The 19,975-nt window shown below is 46.5% G+C and overlaps 1 protein-coding gene across 3 annotated transcripts in view; it reads left to right on the top strand.

Annotated features, from left to right (window-relative positions):
* ZFTRAF1 (zinc finger TRAF-type containing 1) overlaps positions 1-19,975 on the top strand; it is a 46,695-nt gene that overhangs the window by 13,417 nt on the left and 13,303 nt on the right. For all 3 annotated transcript variants that reach the window (XM_073329896.1, XM_073329898.1, XM_073329897.1), the window contains exon 2: positions 19,173-19,411. In XM_073329896.1, the coding sequence (XP_073185997.1) occupies positions 19,173-19,411 (239 nt within the window). The remainder of the gene's footprint in view (positions 1-19,172; positions 19,412-19,975) is intronic.

Here is a 19,975-nt window from a genome sequence, read left to right as displayed (position 1 = left end):
CAGTTCGGTCTCTTGAGGATGTCTGTAAGGTAACAGTATCGGTAACTGAATGTACTGTTGAATGCATCCTGTGAAGTGAGTTGTAGCTCACGAAAGTTTATGCTCAAATTGGTTAGTCTCTGAGGTGCCACAAGTCCTCCTTTTCTTTTTGCGAATACAGACTAACATGGCTGCTACTCTGAAACCTGTTGAGAGTTGTTTCGGTGACTTTAGTAGAGCATTTCCATGCTTCAGTGCTTTGGTTTTTAACGGGGACTCTCAGATACTGTATAGCCAAACAGTCAAGCAATCGCTTGAACAATCTGAACTAAGTTAGTCTGGGGAGGGATTTCCTAGCTTTTTAAAGAAAAGGGAGGAGCAAAGTAGTTTCTAGCTGAGCTAGTTGCATGTTTAGACAACTGAGTCTGTAAATGTTGGTGTTTAACTGGCTCAGCTGTTAAACTGGTTTGGTTCTGGTTTTATGAACTCTTAATACCTCCATAAGGACCATGGCCACCCTCAGTTTAGTGCACCCCAGGTACTCCGCTCTCCTGACCCCGTGTGGTTTCATGCCTTCCTCAGAGAACTTCACAGGACAATGAGAACTAACAGGGTAGGGAGCCCAACAGCCCCCCTCTAAAGCACTAAGGGCAGCTGTACCTCGATTCAGCAGCTCAGTTGAGTGGGGCTTGAAGGAAATGCTTCCCAGCTGAGTCAGTTTAGTGCATATGTTTAACCCTTTAAATGCTTAGTCCCCTTTGGTGGCTTCTGTAGTAGAGAATGGTGAGTTAAAATCTAGTTAGACCAGTGCAAACCACTGGATTTTCATAGTTGAAAAACTGAAAACAAGTTAGGAAGATCCGTCCCAGGGTTCCCACAGACACTGACTAGGCTTTCCTGCGCTTACATGGTACACTGGGGTCCTGATCCTCATTGCAGCATCCAGGTGTTACTGAACTACGTGTGCTTAAAATGTAGTCTGAGACTTCTGGATTCCCAAGCCAGAAGGGACCACCATGATCGTCCAGTGTGACTTCCCGTGTAACACAGGCCTGAGCCCTGCCTCCAAATCATTCCTAGAGCAGAGCTGTTAGAAACACAGCCCATCCCAGTTTAAAAATGGTCTGCCTTGGAGAATTCACCACCACCCTTGGGAAATTTTCAGTGGTTAATTACTCTAAAACTGTGCCATCTTTCCAGTCTGAATTTGTCTTCCAGCCATTGAATCGTGTTATACCTTTCTCTGCTGTCTTTCTTACTATACCCAGGAACATGTGCATTTCCTAGATACGCGTTGTGGTTCAGTAAGCTTCTGTAGGGAGCTCTGGCTTTTGACATATTAACCCCTTCCCCCACTGCATTTTTTGCATTTTTTAGTCTAAAGTAGAAAATATTGGAGAACTTTAAATGTGATCCTTTTCAGCTAAACATCCTGAGTGTAGGAAATACTGACTGGTAAGCAACACTTCTTTTGAGACTAAGGGCTAGGTTTTCAAAGGTGTTTAGGCACCTAAAGATGCAGATATGCAGCTATATAGGTGCTCTGGATTTCAGGCACCCATTTGCCACCAGTGTTTTTCTGATACTGAAGATGACCCTGTGCCTGCATTTAGGAGTTTACAACCTAGAGGTCTGACCCATCAGCATCCAGACCTTGCTGCAGTACAGGTCTTGGATGGCCAGGGCTTTGGAGGTCAGGCCGTAAATTAGGTAAAGAAATGAGACCGTGAGGTAGAAGAGTGGTGGAAAGGAGAGCCATGCACCAGAGAAGAGTGCCCTTCTTGGGGACTGCATGTGTTTTACGTCCTCTGACTGGGCTTCATAACAGGTGTGGATTTATATGAAGGGTACATTTTTAAAGTTTAGACCATCTATCATTAACCTTTTATAAACAGGTTTAGATCATAGTATATTAGAGAATGTTGGACTCTAACAATCTATAACTATATTTAAATATCAATTTATTAAGCCTTTAACTATAAATGTAGTCTGATAATTTCAGAGAGGAAATCAGTGGTGGAAAGACGTTTGGAGGACGAGAGAACGGTGGTGGTGGTTGCAGAAGACAACTGTCTATTCATGATTTCTGTACACTGCAGGGGTCTCTTTGGTACATGGCTTTTTTTAGATGTCGTCTTTAGGGCAAGAGTCTCATGTTTTACAACACTCTCCTTCTGCCCTGTTGTCTGTGCTCTTGATCTACAGAAATAATATTTACAACCTTTCAGGGTTGGGACAATGATTTAAGCAGATATCACCAATCATCATTGTGGGATCAAGCCTTTCCAATCTCCCTTTCTGCTGTAGTGAAAGATTAAACTGCTTCCATAGCACTCATGTGATTGCTGTAGGCGAGAGCTTTAATTCCTCTTGGCTGACCCACTGGCTTGTGTCTTATTGTTGGCTCACTGGCTGAAACTTTAGAACTGCGTTCTTTACTCCCTGCCTTCATCCTCAGAGCTTACTTAGGAGAGAGCAATTCTTAGCAGGTGAGAGTAAGAGTGAAGGTTAATCTAGGTTGTCCAAACTCACTGCTGATGGCTCTTCTCATGAGGCCGTTTGACAGCTGTGAATATGATGCCTGCTTCCGCTTAAAGTTTGGAGAGCACCTATGGTGAAATGGGTACGCTTCTCCACAGTCTGCAGATGAGCTGGCAAGCTGCAGACCTACTCTTCATTACTTGCTAAGGTGCCACAAGTACTTCTTTTCTTTTTACAGATACAGGCTAACACGGCTGCTACTCTGAAACTCTTCACAGCATGTCTTTCTCTTGTCTCATGGATTCAGTAAGCGACTTGGTCTGTGCAGCTCTGAATATTTCACTGCTGTCACCAGGTGAGACAGCAGGACAAGAGTGAATGTGACTTTAAAGTGCTGCAAAAGGATTTACTCTAAACGGTGGTTACCCAGATACTTTTACAGACCATTCCATAGATGATCCCTTGTGAGTCACTTCTAACCCTTAGCCACCCTCCCAACTGCTGATCCTCAGTGTCCTCTCTTACTGACCATTAGGGAGGACTCTATGGGTTACTAATCCATGGACCACAGTTCGAGAACCACTGCTCTAAGACCTTAGTGGTGTCTTCAGAGGGCTGTTCATGGCCTTGAGACTTCTTGAGTATTTGCCTTCAGGGGTGGTGTGGAGCGGAGGGAATATGGTGCAGCTGTAGCTGTATTGGACTTCACATTTCAGAAGCTTTGGCAGTGGGTGTGTGTGTTACCTGTCAAACCATAAATGCATCTCTCTCCACATTGATCCTTGTGTTGTTCAGGGCCTTTTACCAAACAGAAAATGCACCTGAAGGCCTGGGTGAGGATCAGGTCCCACTTCTCCTGTTAATGAACACTTCCAGACAAGCTGCCGTCCTTGGTAGACAGTAATGAAACTTGGGCTGTAGAGCCTGTTTCAGGGGTTTGTAGATTCCAAGGCCAGAAGGGGGACCATGGTGATCCTCCTGTCTGGTCTCCTGTGCAATACAGGCCAGAGACCTGCCCCCAGATCATGCCTAGAGCAGAGGAGTTAGAACATCCAGTCTTCGAGTCAGGGCTTTTAGAATTCTGTTACCTGGACAATGGCACAACTTTCACAGTGGACGTTTCCACACTTAACCTGGGCCCAGGCACTTCACTCTGTATTTGGACTTCGTTGCACAAGGCTGGCTGTTTGTCTCTACACCCTGTCCTGCCCCTGCCTGAGCCTGTAATGTAACCCTCCCTCTGTCATACCACCCATCCTGGCATCCCCCTAGATCTTCCCCCACCATATCCCCAGCCCTCACTTTACGCACAGAACACCCCACCCCTGCATCCCATGCACAGTGTGTGTAGGGGAGGGGGGGGTTGAGAGGGCTGTGATTTTTCAGGAGCTGTTAGCTTACCACCCCTCCCCTAGACCCATCTGCCCCATATTCTTCCCATAGCCCCTCCATTGCATCTGCACATTTCTCTGCCCCACGACTCCCCCTGCATCTGCCCCCATATGCTGGGGATGGCAGTTTTCTTTGGCCTCGGCTCATTGCCCTTCCCTGCAGTTGCTGGTGGAGAGTATTCCCTAGCTGGCCAGTGTCTATTATTTTAGCTCCAAGCCCCAACAGGGGTCCCTGGGGGGTGGAGCTTTGGGTCTGGGGCTGTCTCTGGGCTGCGCCAGGCCATCAAGGTTTAGAAATGGGTCCTGAATTAGAATGACTGTCGTAGTGTACTGATAGAGAATTGAACAACTAGCAGAGATGGGCATTGCCAGGAGCAGCAGGCAGTGCTGTTAAAAGGCAAATGGTCTTAAGGTCACAGTGGGAAACTTGCTCATTGTACAATGAACTGTATCAGATCTCTGGGACTGACTCTTCTGCCGAGCCTGATATGCTAATCCTTTTGGCCACAATGTTGCATTAAGATCTCATGTTCAGCTGGTTATTCACCCTGACCCCCAAGTCTCTTTCAGGGTCACTGCTTCCCGGGAAAGTATGGTTTACATTCTTGGTTCCTAGATGTTACTTTACATGTGGCCGTATCAAAATGCATTTTTTTATTTTATTTTTTTTTGCACCCAGCTTACTAAGAGGTCCAGCTCACTCCGTATCTCTCCTCTGTTGTTTACTATTAGCCCATGCTTTGTCATCTGCAAACTACCACTAATGATTTAACTCCAGGTCCCTAAAATGTTAAACAGCATAGGGCCAAGAACTGATCCCCCTGGGACCCTATAGAAACACACCTGCTTGCTGATGACTTCCTGTTCATGATTACAGCCTGTTGTTAGGCCCCTGAACTCAGATTCCTGATGGAGAGTGATTTTGTATTCTTGTTTCTAAGCAAATGGCGGCAGCACCAAGCAAAATCCTTACAGAAGTCTTAATGTCAATGCCCACACCATTCCCTTCATATCCTCATCTGCCTTATGGTTTTGTCAGAAGAACGCTGCTTAGGGGGCCTCTATACACCAAGGGAAGAGGTGATGGGGACTGGGGGAGGATTGAGTTTTGGGATCGCTTTGGGAGGGACCCAGAATCCTGAGATGTCAGCTGAGCCACTTATGCTTGAGGAAGAATTGGGGGGACAAAACACTTCAGCAGGCCTGCAGCTTTTTATTGTACAGCTGGGACTTATCATGCAAGTCCATGGAAGAACTGGGTGCATTCTGATGTATGCTGCCTGTGGTGTTGGTAATAGGGCCATAATACCACCTTGCCCCTGTTCTGCTGTGCCTGCAGACTCTCTCCCCCCTACATTCGCTGCTCCTGTTTCTTGGGCTGCTCTTAGCTGTCAGGGTAGAAGTGCCTGACTCCTTCACAGAGTATCTGTCTGAGCTGGGCCATGTGGTCAGACTTGATGATGAGAAGCCATCAAAGAAACAAACCTCCACTTCGCAGAATTACAGTGAGCACTAGGGGCAAAACATTGCTGTTACATGGTGTGCTTATCAGGCCATCTGCCTCCAAGGTGCACCTAGAGATCATGGTGCAGTGGGCCTTCAATCAAGTCTTTATTTAATGAAGTGCCGCCCCCCCCCCCTTCCCAAGTGTGTGTGAAGGGTAATGGATTCTAAGTAAGCAGGGGAAGTCAGTGCTGAATTGAAATTGCTTTGATCGCTTTCCCTGGGATTGAGGGGATGCGGCTGCGACCAACTCCCCTTGTTTTAAATTGTAGTCCTGCAGCCTGGACAGTCCATTGCAGGCACAGGGTGGGGGTGATGGCATTCCAGTTTTGGGACCTCTTAAAAATATGAGCTGAAGGAAGAGGAAAATCCCACCGGTTAGTAGCTGCATTGAGTGCTCCAGTCTCAGGCACACAAGAGGAGGGCTACTACTATACAGCAGGATGCAAAGTTTGGAAAACTCCTGGAAAGTCAGGGCTAGTGCAGGCAGGAGGGCCAGGCAGCAATGCGTATGGCGTACGAGGAAGATACCCAGCGAGGATAGACGATGCCAATGGGAGTTCTGTAACAAAAGGAGATACTGCTGCTTTGACCCTGAGACTGGCAGGAGCACCGCCTGCCCAATTGCTGCGTATCTGTTAGAGCAGTGGTTCTCAACCTTTTGTTCTAGTGCCCCCTTTCACTCAGCAAGCCTCGGAGTGTGATCCCCTCTTATAAATTAAAAACACTTTTTTATATTTAACACTATTATAAATGCTGGCGGCAAAGCGGGGCTTGGGGTGAAAGCTGACAGCTCGTGACCCCCTGAGAGGTCCTGACCCCTAGTTTGAGAACCCCTGAATTAGGGCAGAGCAAGAGCTATTACCCTTTCTTCTAAAGCATCCTCACAACTGCTTTTGCAGGCACCTTCTGCAAGAGCAGGGGAAAGAAAAGTGTGTCTGGAAGAAGTGCTCTTGCTCTCATGCATGTTAGGTTTTTTTGATATGGGGGCAGGCCTGCGAGCTTGTCTGTGTGTAATAAACTTTCTTGAAAACAAATCTTGTACCCTTTACATATCACAATTACTGTTTACTGCCACTACACCTACACTTCAATCCTCTGTCAACTCCCTTGTACTAGAATATAAAGCCCACATCTGTGAAAAGTACAGCACCTCCATGTACTTTTTCCCATACAAATAATAAAGAATGTTTAATGCTTACAAAAACCCCTTTGCATCTCCCCATGGAATAAACTCCATTAAAGTTATTCATTTCACTGATGGGTGCTCCAGTCCCTCATGAGTTTAAAAGTGTGTTCTAACATGTGCTGTCTGTGCTAACAGCTTCATTGGTTAATGCCAGGCTGGCTGCCTTGATACTGAACTCTTCTGCCGTGCTGCATTCATTAGTTGTGGAACTGCCATGGTGGGTCAGGAGCTCTCTCATCCTGCTTTGTCTCATGCATGCTCACTCTCTCCATCTGCTGCGTATACATGGGAGTTGCTGTGTGATTGGGGTGGTGTCCCGACGCATCACGCTAACAGCAGACCCATCAATGTACCATGGGAATCGTCCTCTTTGGCCTGCACATGAAAGTTTAGTATCTCTGGTCTGTTAATAAACTGCTGGGTGGGGTTGAGGCTCATGGCTTCCAGCAGGGGCTCTGGACTAGTGGCCACCTTGATCACACACCCCATTAGCAGTATGCGTACTGCCCTGCATGACTCCCAACAGTTGTGTTTGCTGGGGTGTACTGACTGTGCCGAGGAGTTGGCCACCAGATAGCTCAGGCGTTCTCAATCAGCATTGGGACCCACAGGGGGTCGCGAGCAGTCAGCCTCCACCCCGCTTTGCCTCCAGCATTTATAACGGTGTTCAATATATAAAAAAGTGTTTTTAATTTATAAGGGTGGGCGGTCGCACTCAGAGGCTTGCTATGTGAAAGGGGTCACCAGTACAAAAGTTTGAGAACCACTGAGATAGCTGGTGTAGCCAGCTTCCACAGAGCAATCTCCACTCTTCTCTGGGGAGGGGAGCTCTCCTTGTCATGGTCTGCTCTAGTGGTGAGGCCAGGTGGGTTTGCTTCCTCGTTCTGAATGCGTGCAGCTGTTGGTCCTCATCTCTGCTGTTAAACGTCTCAGCCCACTACTCCATGGCTTACTGTCTGGAGCCAACATCAGCATTGCAGGAAGGGTGTGGAGACAGTTCCGGCAGCATCTGCAAGAACAGTAGGTGGACCTGGACAGCGGGGCTAGCGGGACGCTCTGGGTACTTGAACCCCTGAGAGAGCAGCACAGATGAGGCCTCGGAATGCACCCGTCAGGCATTCCAAATAACTCACAAGTCACCCAGGATCTGCTGGGAGCAGATTACCAGCTCCAGCCTCTCTCCATCTTCAATGGTTACACCCTTCAAATAACTACATTGGTCAGGTATCCTCTCTCCCTGAGTCAACAATTAACTAGTGCCCCAGAGTTTTCAAAGGATCCTTCGGGGGGTGAGGCACTCAACTCCCATTGAAATTCAGTGGTACATGGGAGCTTCTCTTTGGCTTCTGGTTTCAGAGTGGTAGCCGTGTTAGTCTGTATCAGCAAAAGAAACGAGGAGTCCTTGTGGCACCTTAGAGACTAACAAATGTGTTTGGGCATAAGCTTTCGTGGGCTAAAACCCACTTCATCAGATTCATGAAGTGGAAAATACAGTAGGGAGGTATAAACACACAGCACGTGAAAGGATGGGAGTTGCCTTTGGCTTCTTTGGTGAAAGGATGGGAGTTGCCGAGGTTTCAGCATGGATTCACCAAGGGAAGGTCATGCCTGACTAATCTAATCGCCTTCTATGATGAGATTACTGGTTCTGTGGATGAAGGGAAAGCAGTGGATGTATTGTTTCTTGACTTTAGCAAAGCTTTTGACACTGTCTCCCACAGTATTCTTGTCAGCAAGTTAAAGAAGTATGGGCTGGATGAATGCACTATAAGGTGGGTAGAAAGTTGGCTAGATTGTTGGGCTCAACGGGTATTGATCAATGGCTCCGTGTCTAGTTGGCAGCTGGTGTCAAGTGGAGTGCCCCAGGGGTCGGTCCTGGGGCCGGTTTTGTTTCATATCTTCACAAATGATCTGGAGGATGGTGTGGATTGCACTCTCAGCAAATTTGCGGATGATACTAAACTGGGAGGAATGGTAGATACGCTAGAGGGCAGGGATAGGATACAGAGGGACCTAGACAAATTGGAGGATTGGGCCAAAAGAAATCTGATGAGGTTCAATAAGGATAAGTGCAGGGTCCTGCACTTAGGACGGAAGAACCCAATGCACAGCTACAGACTAGGGACCGAATGGCTAGGCAGCAGTTCTGCGGAAAAGGACCTAGGGGTGACAGTGGACAAGAAGCTGGATATGAGTCAGCAGTGTGCCCTTGGTTGCCAAGAAGGCCAATGGCATTTTGGGATGTATAAGTAGGGGCATAGCGAGCAGATCGAGGGACGTGATCGTCCCCCTCTATTCAACATTGGTGAGGCCTCATCTGGAGTACTGTGTCCAGTTTTGGGCCCCACACCACAAGAAGGATGTGGATAAATTGGAGAGAGTCCAGCGAAGGCTCAGTGGTTTGAGCATTGGCCTGCTAAACCCAGGGTTGTGAGTTCAATCCTTGAGGGGGCCATTTAAGGATCTGGGGCAACAATTGGGGATTGGTCCTGCTTTGAGCAGGGGGTTGGACTAGATGATCTCCTGAGGTCCCTTCCAACCCTGATATTCTATGATTCTATGATTCATCTATGAAGGGCAACAAAAATGATTAGGGGTCTGGAACACATGACTTATGAGGAGAGGCTGAGAGAACTGGGATTGTTTAGTCTGCAGAAGAGAAGAATGAGGCGGGATTTGATAGCTGCTTTCAACTACCTGAGAGGTGGTTCCAGAGAGGATGGTTCTAGACTATTCTCAGTGGTAGAAGAGGACAGGACAAGGAGTAATGGTCTCAAGTTGCAGTGGGGGAAGTTTAGGTTGGATATTAGGAAAAACTTTTTCACTAGGAGGGTGGTGAAACACTGGAATGCGTTGCTTAGGGAGGTGGTAGAATCTCCTTCCTTAGAAGTTTTTAAGGTCAGGCTTGACAAAGCCCTGGCTGGGATGATTTAATTGGGGGTTGGTCCTGCTTTGAGCAGGGGGTTGGACTAGATGACCTCCTGAGGTCCCTTCCAACCCTGATATTCTATGATTCTATGATTCTGACAGTCCCAGCCATAGCTCTGCTTGCACATGGGCTTGCTGTGGTTCTGGGATCTTTAGCCATAGACGCCTGCTGAGGAGGGCAGTATAGCAGTCTACTGCTGGTGGGTAGTTTGGCAGTTTTGGTTGGGGCCTTGTCAGGGAGTGAACAAACCATTTATTTCTGCCTTACATCATGTTGACGGTCCTATGTCCTCCACAGCCCAGTCAATCTAAGCTTTGCAGCAAAAGGCCAGGAACCACGGCCCTACTGCCAGTTCAGTACAGCATCCCTTGTGTGAACGTAACATAACAAATGTATTTTGCTCCACATACAAATGTTTGGTAACTGCAGAAACTGTTTGGGGCAGGGAGGCGGCTGGGTGCTTTGAAAGCCTTCTCCTGTCTTATGGGTGGGGGCTTTGGGTGTCCAGAAGTGAGGGAGGTAGGCATCTGTTTGGGGTGTTGTGGAACACAGTAGGTAGGTGAGGTTTTTTTCTTGCTGCTGTTTCTCAGCATTACAATGTATGTTTCCCTTTCCCACAAGGGTGGGTGTGACTTTAAATGTGCTGGGGAGGGGAAGGTTTGTTCCTCATTCCTCTCCCTGGTGACTCTTGCCAGTAACTAGCCCTTGCCCCATCACTGCACTTAGCAATGGGTAAATGTGTTAGGTTAATGTTTATCCCAAAGTGCTCTAGCCAGGGCTAACATGTGCCCTTTGTCATAGCTGTTCTGGGCTGTCTGCAGACCCACAGAGATATAACGTGAGTTTAAATCTGCTTCAAGGCTTGTTTTCCCCAACCAAAAGGACTAGAGACTCTTTTACAAAACTGGAAGCATAGTTACTGTATTGCAGTTAGGCAGCCTGTATTTAAAAGGGGAGTGATGTGGCTATTTTTGCAGCCAATAATCACATTATTCATGGGGCTGTGGTCATGTTTGACTCGAAGTGCTTGTGAACCTAGGTTCTGGCTTCCCCTCCCTGTCCTGTGGGTTTAGTGTTGCTATTAATTGTGCTGCTCCTGACCTCTGTTTAGTTTATTGCTGTGATGCACTGCATAATGAATAGGGCTGGGTCACGGAGCTCCGGCATGCTTGCCTTTCCCCCGACTGTTAATTAAAAAAATTTTAAAAAGTCAAACTTTTCCTGAGGTTTGCTGAAGCTTTCCAGGCTTTTTGGAAACTTTCATCTGAGCCTTTTAGTGCTGCCCCTTCTGCAGAGTGCTGCCCGTGGTTGGTAACTGTTCCACTTGAGCTCTAAACCCTGGGGTGAGTAAAGACCAGTCCTTTGAGAATTACCCAACTCCTGGTGATTTTTGAGCTGCCTGCAGTTTCGCAGGCTACTCCCCAATTCCCAGTATTTTTGACATATCAGTGGAGAGCTAGACCCTGCCTTGAGCTCTTTGCACTGTTCTATCACAGCTGTTGGTGTGGAATGAATGAAGAGTATGTTGCACACTGGGATTAACAGGAATGTCAGTTTCCTGTGTTTTAAGCGTTCTCCTGGGAAGTGGAAGAGAAGCTCCCCTGACTTTTGATCAGCTGACCTGAGCACACTGTGGGGATAGGCTCCGGGTGTGGAATCTGAAGGAGCCCTTCTCTTCTGGATTCATAGCTAGAGCTTATGTTCTGAATCAATCCAAACGATCCATGTCTATGAGCCCAGCAACCTGAGTGATCAATGGGAAGTGCTTTGTCGGACTCAAATTCCAGTTAATATCGAGAGTGAATGACTTGGAGGAGAATAGATTTCTCCTGTCTAAAGTGTTCTTGTGTCAGCAGCCTTTCTGTCAGGCTCCTGCCCAGGAAGACAGGATATGGGTGTCTGGAGATTGTGGAAAGAGTTTATCACCTTGGAATGCAAGTGTTAGAGTTTGTTTCCTTAGAAGACCACACTCGTAAACTCTTTACCTTCTGAATAGTGTGCATTTCAGTGGGGGGGGGGCAGTGTCCAAGTTCTGAGACTGTCTGGTATCTGCTCACCGTGGTATCTGAGCACCTGCTTTGCCACACACCATTCTTGGGATTGGCGAGTTTTTCCGAACGGTGTCTTCAGCTCTTGTCCTAAACAGTCAGGCTTGGGCTCAGTCTTCTCTCTTCTGGCAAGGAGTTCCAGACCCAGTAGGCCTGCTGCAGAGACTGCTCAGCCAGAGCTGGGCTTACTTCCACAGGGCTTTTCAAACCTACCCCCTCTGTTGCTACAAGCCTGCCCTCCAACCTGTCTGCACAATGATCACATCACTATGCACCGGGGGCGGGGCAGCCTTAGGGCATGGGGGAGGTTCAGAGAGGATTCTTTGAGAACCACACCTCAAATGTTATTGATTCCTCTTACCATTCGTATGGATCATTAGGTCTCTCCCAGTGTCCTGTTGTAGAAATCGAGGCCAACTGGTTGTGCAGCATAGTTACAAATATCTAGAAAACTTCTTGCAAAGTCCTCAGGTTCTTGTTCTGTGCTTGTTGCCATGTATGTAAGCGGTATGGAAAACCTTTTGGATGGGGTTGAGGGTAGTCTTGATGGCTTATCCTTGTTGGAGTGGGTCTGAGTGACTGGCTTCTCCCTGTTTACATTGGTTCCGCTGGCATGGTCCAGCAGGATCCTTAGAGTATTTGGGATATACATAGGGTTATTCCTGTCTTTGATCCTTCTCCATTTGTGTTATGTGTGTGTGAAAGAGTTCTGATACATTTGTAGTGTTCTGTTCTTGGGGATCGATCTTCCACACAGGCGTGGCTGTTTTGTCTTTATTCCATGACAACTTTTAATTGGAAGTCGCAGACAGAGGAGTGATGCCAGCTACAGCAAAGCAGCGCTGAGCGGTATCCTGTTTCTCAGCCTGCGAATGCTGCAGTGTAGAATTCCTAGTGGATTAACCACATAGCTGGTTCCACTCAAACTCCATTCACTGAGAAGATCATGTGAGTCGTTATAGTTCATGATGCTACATGCTTTTCATGAAAGCAGGAAGTTGTATTATGTTACACAGTCCTGTTTCTGAACACAGTGGAGCTGCAGATTTGTGAAACATGTTTTTTTGTATTGGTGAACCCAAAAGTGCCTTGCAAAAAATAGTGTTTTTTTTCCCTCTCTGATTTATGACATATAAGGCCTGATAGGGTCACCTTTTTAGGAACTGTAGGAGTTGCCAGACTGCATAAGACCTGAGGTCATCTAGTCCAGTATATATCTGTGACAGCGGCTAGCATCAGATGCTTCAGAGGAAGGAGCGAGAAACTTCCCATGAGGCAGGTGTGGGATAACTTGCTCCCCACATTAGGTCTTGTCCTAATCCCCAATAGTTACAGATTCGTTTCAGTGTGAGTTTTAATCTCTTCCAGAATGTGGACGCATTAACTCTGGATACTTGTGTTATGCGTATGACTGTCCACTCCGTTTTGAACCTTGCTAAGTTCTTGGCCTCATCCTTTGTAATGAGTTTGTATGGGTTTCGAATTTCCCACCTTTTAAAAAAATTTGTTGACTGTCCCCTTATTCTTATGTTTGAGATGGAGACCAGCAGCTCCCGGTCTACCCACTACAGCAGGGGGGCCTCAGCCTTTTTCTTTCTGAGGCCCCCCCAATATGCTATAAAAACTCAACAGCCCACCTATGCCACAACACCTGTTTTTCTGCATATAAAAGCCAGGGCCTGTATTAGGGGGTAGCAAGCCGGGCAATTGCCCAGGGCCCCATGCCACAGGGAGCCCCATGAAGCTAAGCTGCTCAGGCTTCGGCTTCAGCCCCAGGTGGCAGGGCTCGGGGTGGTGTGGCTTAGGCTTTCTGCCCTGGGCCCCAGTGAGTGTAATGCTGGCCCTGCTTGGCGGATCCCCTGAAACCTGCTTGCGGACCCCCAGGGGGCCTTGGACCCCTGTGTTATAACGCTCCTCTAGACCACTTGTTTTATGTGCTTTTAACATATCCCCTCTTACGAGTCTCCTTTCTGAGGTAACATTTACTCTTCATAGGAGAGATTTTCCAGGCTTTTGAATGGTCTTTTTGCTCTTCTCTGAACTCCCTCCAGCTCTGCAATATCCTTTCTGAGATGGGGTGACCCCTACTGCACACAGTATCCAGACAAAGCCTCGCCATTGACTTATATAAAGGCTTTATAACGTTAATCTTTATTCTACACAATCCCAGTCCTGATACCTTGTTTTCTTTTGAGCTCAGCGCTTCCTTGATCTGTCTACACTGATGTCTTTCCTGAACTGGTTGATAGGTTAGACGCTTGTGTGGTGTGTGAGTAGTTGGATTTTTTGCCCCCAGTGTGCCTTACTTTGCGTTTATTAATATTGAACTCTGTTTCACATTATGTTGTGCATTCACCTAGCTTGGCTAACTTTCTCTGGAGCTTAGCATGGTCCTTTTCTAGTCGTTTTGTGTTAGATGTATCAGCACTCAGCTTCAGCTTCCCTGGTTTTGCGGGCAAAATTGGAATGAAGGTTATTACAAGGTGAGACTGAACCCAGGATAATGGGAAGAGAAATGTTTTTTTTTTAGTCAGGCAGTTTACAACTTAAAACAAAAAACAACCCCGGGGAGAAAAACTCTTTGTGAATGATCCAAACCCCGTTCCCTTCTGAGTGCTGAGAAAACTTCCACCAACATTTTGCTGAAAGAGTGTTTGGAGCAGGGTGGACAAAAATCGATGATTTTAAAAAATAAAATAAATCTGATTTTTTAAAAAAATTGAAATTAGATTTTCTGATTTGTTGAAATTATAAGTTTTTAATTTTTAAAAACAAACCTGTTTAAACTAAATAAATGAACATGCTGAATCCATGGGCCTCTATTAAAAACTTGGAGTTAAAGGCTGCTTTTCTATATAAAGAAAGAATGGGGGGAAAACATGTAATTTTTGAAGTTAGTCTTTATAAATCTGGCATAGCAGGTCATGTACTGCATTAAGGGCTTGTTTTGTTTAACAAAAATAAATTGTATATGCTGTTTTGTGTGTTTAATTAAATTCTAGTTACCATCCTCATGCAGCTTGACATAAACCATGAGCAAAAAGTTAATAATCTAGTTAATAAGCAATATGTCATTCACTATTTTCTAACATACTAAAATGTACAATTAGTTAATAAGAATCTGAAAATATTAAGCTATGCAATTGCTTAAATAAATATATATTGTTCTAATGTACGCTCCTAGTAATAACAAGATGTACCAAATCTAGTGTAAAGGCTCTGGTTAGTTGTAATTGTAGTTGTAACATGGTTCACTGGTTATATTAACCAGTGAGAATGCACTTTTCTTTAGAAAATAACTGAAGTGCAAATGGAAAAATTGATTAAAATGGATGATTGAAATCGAGGCTTTCCACTTGGTGATTAAATCATGATTTAAATTGCTTCTTAAATCACCTTGATTTAAATCAGTCTGCCGTGATTTGGCGGATTAGAGAAAACGGTGACTCCCAATATTGCTAATGTAAGAAACAAGCAGAAAAGTGTCAGCGTTAGCCCTTTATCTACCACGCAGGAGCAAAAAGGGCACAGGCACAACTTGTATTTGTAGGTCACTCTTACATCAGAACGAGTGCTTAGAAGTACCTTGCTGAAACAAAGGCCTGTACCTTAAGGAAGATGAGATATAGGGCATGTTAAAACCTGATGCAGAACTGACCAGCTGTTGAGCAGGGCTCAGAGAGTCGAGGAATTCATGCAGTTTTTAGCCCCAGGGGAAATTGGGGGGCTTTGGCTGCAGAGGCTTCATGTTCCATTATTTCTGTTGCAAATGACACTCTTTGGCATGTAGCTCCTCAGCTCTTGTGGACGGTGGTTTTAGAACTTTTGTCACAGTTACGCCCTTATATTTTCTGGAACGTGGGCCATTGCTTGAGAAATATCTTTGCTGTCTTTAGTATAGAACAAGCCAGCAGCATGTTGTAGTGAGCAGAGTCTAGGAGACATGTACTTTTTCCTATGGAAAGTCGGGGCAGAGAGGAAAAATGACCCTCAAAGGCAAATCTGTAACTAAACTTTGTGTAGAAACATTGTGACTTCCTCATCAGCACCCTGACAGTCAGAGGAGAGCCCTCATCTGAGAGTCCATATACTCTAGGCTTGGAAAACTGGCCAGAAGCAGACAAACGGCGGTTTAGAATTTGGTCACTCAGTGTCATTGGTTGGGTCACTCATCTTTCCAAGTGCAATGATGCAAACACAGGATGGGGCAGGTTTTAAAAATGCCCTTGTTACTGGAAATTGGGATGCTTTGCCAAGGAGGGGAGGGAGGAGTAGCTAAGCCATCAGTTTCTGCAGCCGCCTACATGACAGCTTTAAATGAGCCTGGATAATGAAATTGCACAGTATTAACTGTGGGTTTGATTGTGCCATTGTTCTCCTACATTAATGTTTTCCTGATAATGGAGGCAGCTGCAGATTGAAACTCACGAAGACTAGTGAATTTTATATTGTTTCTACCACAAGGAAACTACCTGTGGGCAGGAACTCAAGTACTAACTGTCAGGCTATGCAAGGCTCCCAGTGCTATTGGCAATCTGATTATTTACAAGCATGTTAAAACAGGCTTCTTCCCCTCCCCACCCCAAACCAATTATTTGGGAGTCATTTTCTCTTCCCTGGACTGAGGGTGGGCGGTAGGTAAGGGTTGCCCTGCCACAGACAATTAAACTACAAACCTGCCGAATCCAAGCACTCATGGGCTGGCCAGAATGCAGTCATGTGTCTCTGCTTTAAAGTAAGCACCGGACACCCTGGAGAAACTAGTCCTGTCTCTTGTGACCTTTGACTTGCTAGTTTCCAACCTGCTTTGCACTGGGTTAATAGAATCAGGGCTGTGTCAGCTGGTTGTTGTCGGAACTCCACCCAAAAGGAGTATAAGGTTCTCCTTGGACGATCTTTCTCTTCTGCTGATTGGCTGCTTGCTCGGACTACGTTTTGGTCTCATTCCCCTTGCCCTGTGTGGGTCCCCTTCATCCTTCCCTGGCCTCAGTGCCCACTCTTCCTGCCTTTGTGGTGGTTGCTGTTCAACTGACCCCTTTGTGGCTTCCCTCCTCTCCCAGCCCCCTTGAGAAACACTTACTATAATAAATAAAAATAAAGGAGGACAAACTAAGCCCACTCATTTTTACATAAAAATAAATCATGGCACTAACATGCCATTGAACTGTCCCTTGGTTCCCTCTGCTTGCAAGTTACACCCCACTTTTGACTCCATGTCTGTCTTGTCTGTTTTGATTAGGGACACTCTTTTATTCTGTCTGTGCAGTGCCCGGCACACTGCGGCCCTGATCTTTTTGTGGCCTCTAGGTGCCTCTCAGATAATAAATAACGTGCAAGAGCAAGGGGTAGGTGAGAACCTACTCTGGAGACTGCTTGACCTCCTGCCTAGCTGTAACACTATGCGGCCAAGGCCTGTCTAAAATAATTTTCCACATAGGCTGCATTTCTTCAAGGGAATTGGACTTACGAAGGAAAACAGAAAATTGTGACGTGGCAGCTCTCCGGCAGCGCCGGGACAGAGGCTGCCTTGCTGGTAGTGCAACAGCCTCTGGCTCGCTGGAGTTTGTTTTTTTCCAGTGTGTTTTTACATAGCGGGTGAATAGTTGCTTCGTAGTAGCTCTTCCATTTCACCTCTGTGCAGGACAGCTCTCTCCGCCAGAGCTTTCAGTCTTCCGAGGACGAGCCACGGGTCAGTTGAACACGACTCTGCTAGTCTAAAGAATTTTACACCAGGACTTGCACTAATAAAATTTCTCAAAATCTCGAAAACTAGACTCCTGCTATGTTCATCTTGCCCGGCTAACATGTTAACATACAAGTTGCCTTTGGTTGGTTGGTTGTCATTGACGTGCTCTTTGCGGACAGTATAGGACTCACTGGTGGAAATCTGGCCTGCTCTAGACAGAACAATGCAGCTGTACAGCCCGCATGCCTCGGGGCATCAGTTTATCACTAAATGAGGCCAAGAAGACACGTTCTCCCACTGTGCAGCATTGCACAAGTAGATGGTTTGTGGTGGGGTGTGGTTCTGCTTTTGGGATGTTGCCGTCATCCAGCGAGGATAAGGGGCTCAGTGCGACTGGCCAAGGGATGTCTCCTTGGCTTCAAGGGTAGAAGCCTGTGGGGTTTTATTCTTGAGGTAAGGACCAGTATTCTTCTGGTGCTGTGTGTGCTTTGTATAATAACTGTTGCAGTGCATGGCTCAGTCTGCGGGTTTCACGTTCCTATTCACATGGGAAAGGGACAATTTACTGGAAGCTCTCTGGCATGGTTCAGACTCAAGAAACTATTTTCAAAAACACTTTTTGTAAAGATGTTGAAAACAGTTTCATCCTGTCTACGCAAGGCGTTGTATTGTCTTCAGCACCAGCCCAAGGAAACCAATAGTTAACTGACCTAGCGCTGAAAATAGTGTCTCCCGGTGTAGTAGGGCTACAGGGTGTTGGAAAGTGGGAAACGAAACTCAATAGTGGTCAGGAGTGCTATTTAGTCCACTGTGAACAGGCTTCAGTAGACAAGCTGTCCAGAGGTCTCCTCCGTCTTACAAGGCTCATAAATCGCTAGGTAAGCATGTGATACAAAGGTTGGTTGGGAATGGCGTATGCCTGGATTCCATTCAGTCTATAGTTGAGTAAAGGAAGAGTAAGACTGTCTGTGCTGAAATGAGCTATCGTCCTTTTGCTGTGCCAAAGGAGAAAGCAGGCCTTCCTCGGCAGCGCTGGGGTGTCACCTGCAAGGCAGTTACAAAGCAGACTTTCACTAGAAGGAAGGGGTGGGGAGTGCCATTCACTTTCTGTTGTTGAGCTACAAGAATAGTGCCAGTAAAAAGGGCGCTGGCTGCCTGGCCAAATCCTGGGTGCCATGTGCGGTTTTTCAGCATGTTGGCTAGTCAGTCATTTGTTTGTTCCCTGTTTGAAGCTGAGCCTTGTTTAAACAAAGCAAAAGCAGTAAGTCTTTCTGCCAGGCTATAGGATTGTGGGTGCGGGGAAAATCCAGCCTTGGGATTTAACCCCTAAGGTTCTATCCGTTGTCTTTAAACAGATGGGCAGACCCAAGATAATAGCACCTCCAAGGCAGAAATTCGTGTTATTTAGCATCTTTCCTTCCCCTCCTGCATTGTTTGGTTTGAAGCCCAAGTGCTGATGAGTCAGAAGTGAAAATTTCTTACTCTCTAGTTTCTGATCTTTACCAGGGGTACAGTCCAGGATTGTTCTTATCAATGTGGAAGAGTTTTGACAAGTTTGCAATATGGGCTCCCATCTCTTATTACTCAAGATGGTAACTGACTGCAGGGAATTGCTGTTTCTGTGTCTCTCTCAAGACTACAGTGGAACAAACCAGATTCCTTTGCTTTATTTAAAGATGAAATGTTGCAATGTTAATTTAAGTGGCTAGGTCTGTTTCTTGTTTACCTGTCACCTTTCGCACATTTGTGCATTTAAAAAAAATTCTCCTTATGTTACTCTCTTGTCTAACACGTCAGTGGACCAGAGAGCTACAGTACATATATGTATGCAGCAAAAATTACATATGTTTATAATCAAAATATAAGGGAGACTAGAGTGCAAACATGGCGGAAGTGTAGAGTGAACCTCTGGTACGTCATTTCCCACAAGGTCTTTGAAGCTTCATTTCCCTTTCCTTCTTCGCAGTGTACTAATGGTCACTTGATGTGCGCTGGCTGTTTTATCCACCTACTAGCCGATGCCCGGCTGAAGGAGGAACAGGCTACGTGCCCCAATTGCCGTTGTGAGATCAGTAAGAGCCTCTGCTGCCGAAACCTGGCTGTGGAAAAAGCAGTGAGTGAGCTGCCATCAGAGTGTGGCTTCTGCATGCGGCAATTTCCTCGCTCCCTTCTGGAGAGACACCAGAAAGAGGAGTGCCAGGACAGGTAAACAGTCTCACCTGCTGTTCAGTGAGGCACGAGGTGCTTTCGTAACCCCTGAAGGGCAGCCCGCCTTAGGCCCCTCAGGCTTCTCCGCTGCACTGGGTGTTAGTGGCTGCTCCTCAGACGGCACTGTCCGAAGCAGAGCAGGCGGCGCCAAGAGGAGTGCGGTTTAAAACACCGGGCTTAGTTGGAGTGTGAATTTTTTATGGTGCTTCTGAACTGTGATTCTGAACCCTAGCGAACAAGACGCACCTGCAGTGTGAGTTTCAGACGGGAGTGTTAGCTTGGGTGGCAGCAGGTACAGCTAATGGGAGGCAGTTGGGTTGGGCAGACTTGCCCTGTTCCACACTACGGAAACCGAGTCCTACTTCAAGAATACGAGCTACCAAGTGAACTCTTACGTACACAGTCATGACAGCTCTCCACCTTCTCCTGGCCGTCCAGAGACACTAGCACAGGCAGATTCAGAACACCCGAGCTAAATGGTTGGATTGCCCTTCTGCAGTATTTAAAGGGAACTGAGTGACCCCTAGTGACGATTATAAAAGCGGCAGGAGGAAGGAACCA

This window comes from Lepidochelys kempii, chromosome 2 (assembly GCF_965140265.1).
Source record: "Lepidochelys kempii isolate rLepKem1 chromosome 2, rLepKem1.hap2, whole genome shotgun sequence".
NCBI classification, from domain to species: Eukaryota; Metazoa; Chordata; order Testudines; family Cheloniidae; genus Lepidochelys; species Lepidochelys kempii.
The sequence above is the reverse complement of the archived record's forward strand: the minus strand, read 5'-3'. Positions and strand labels throughout refer to the sequence as shown.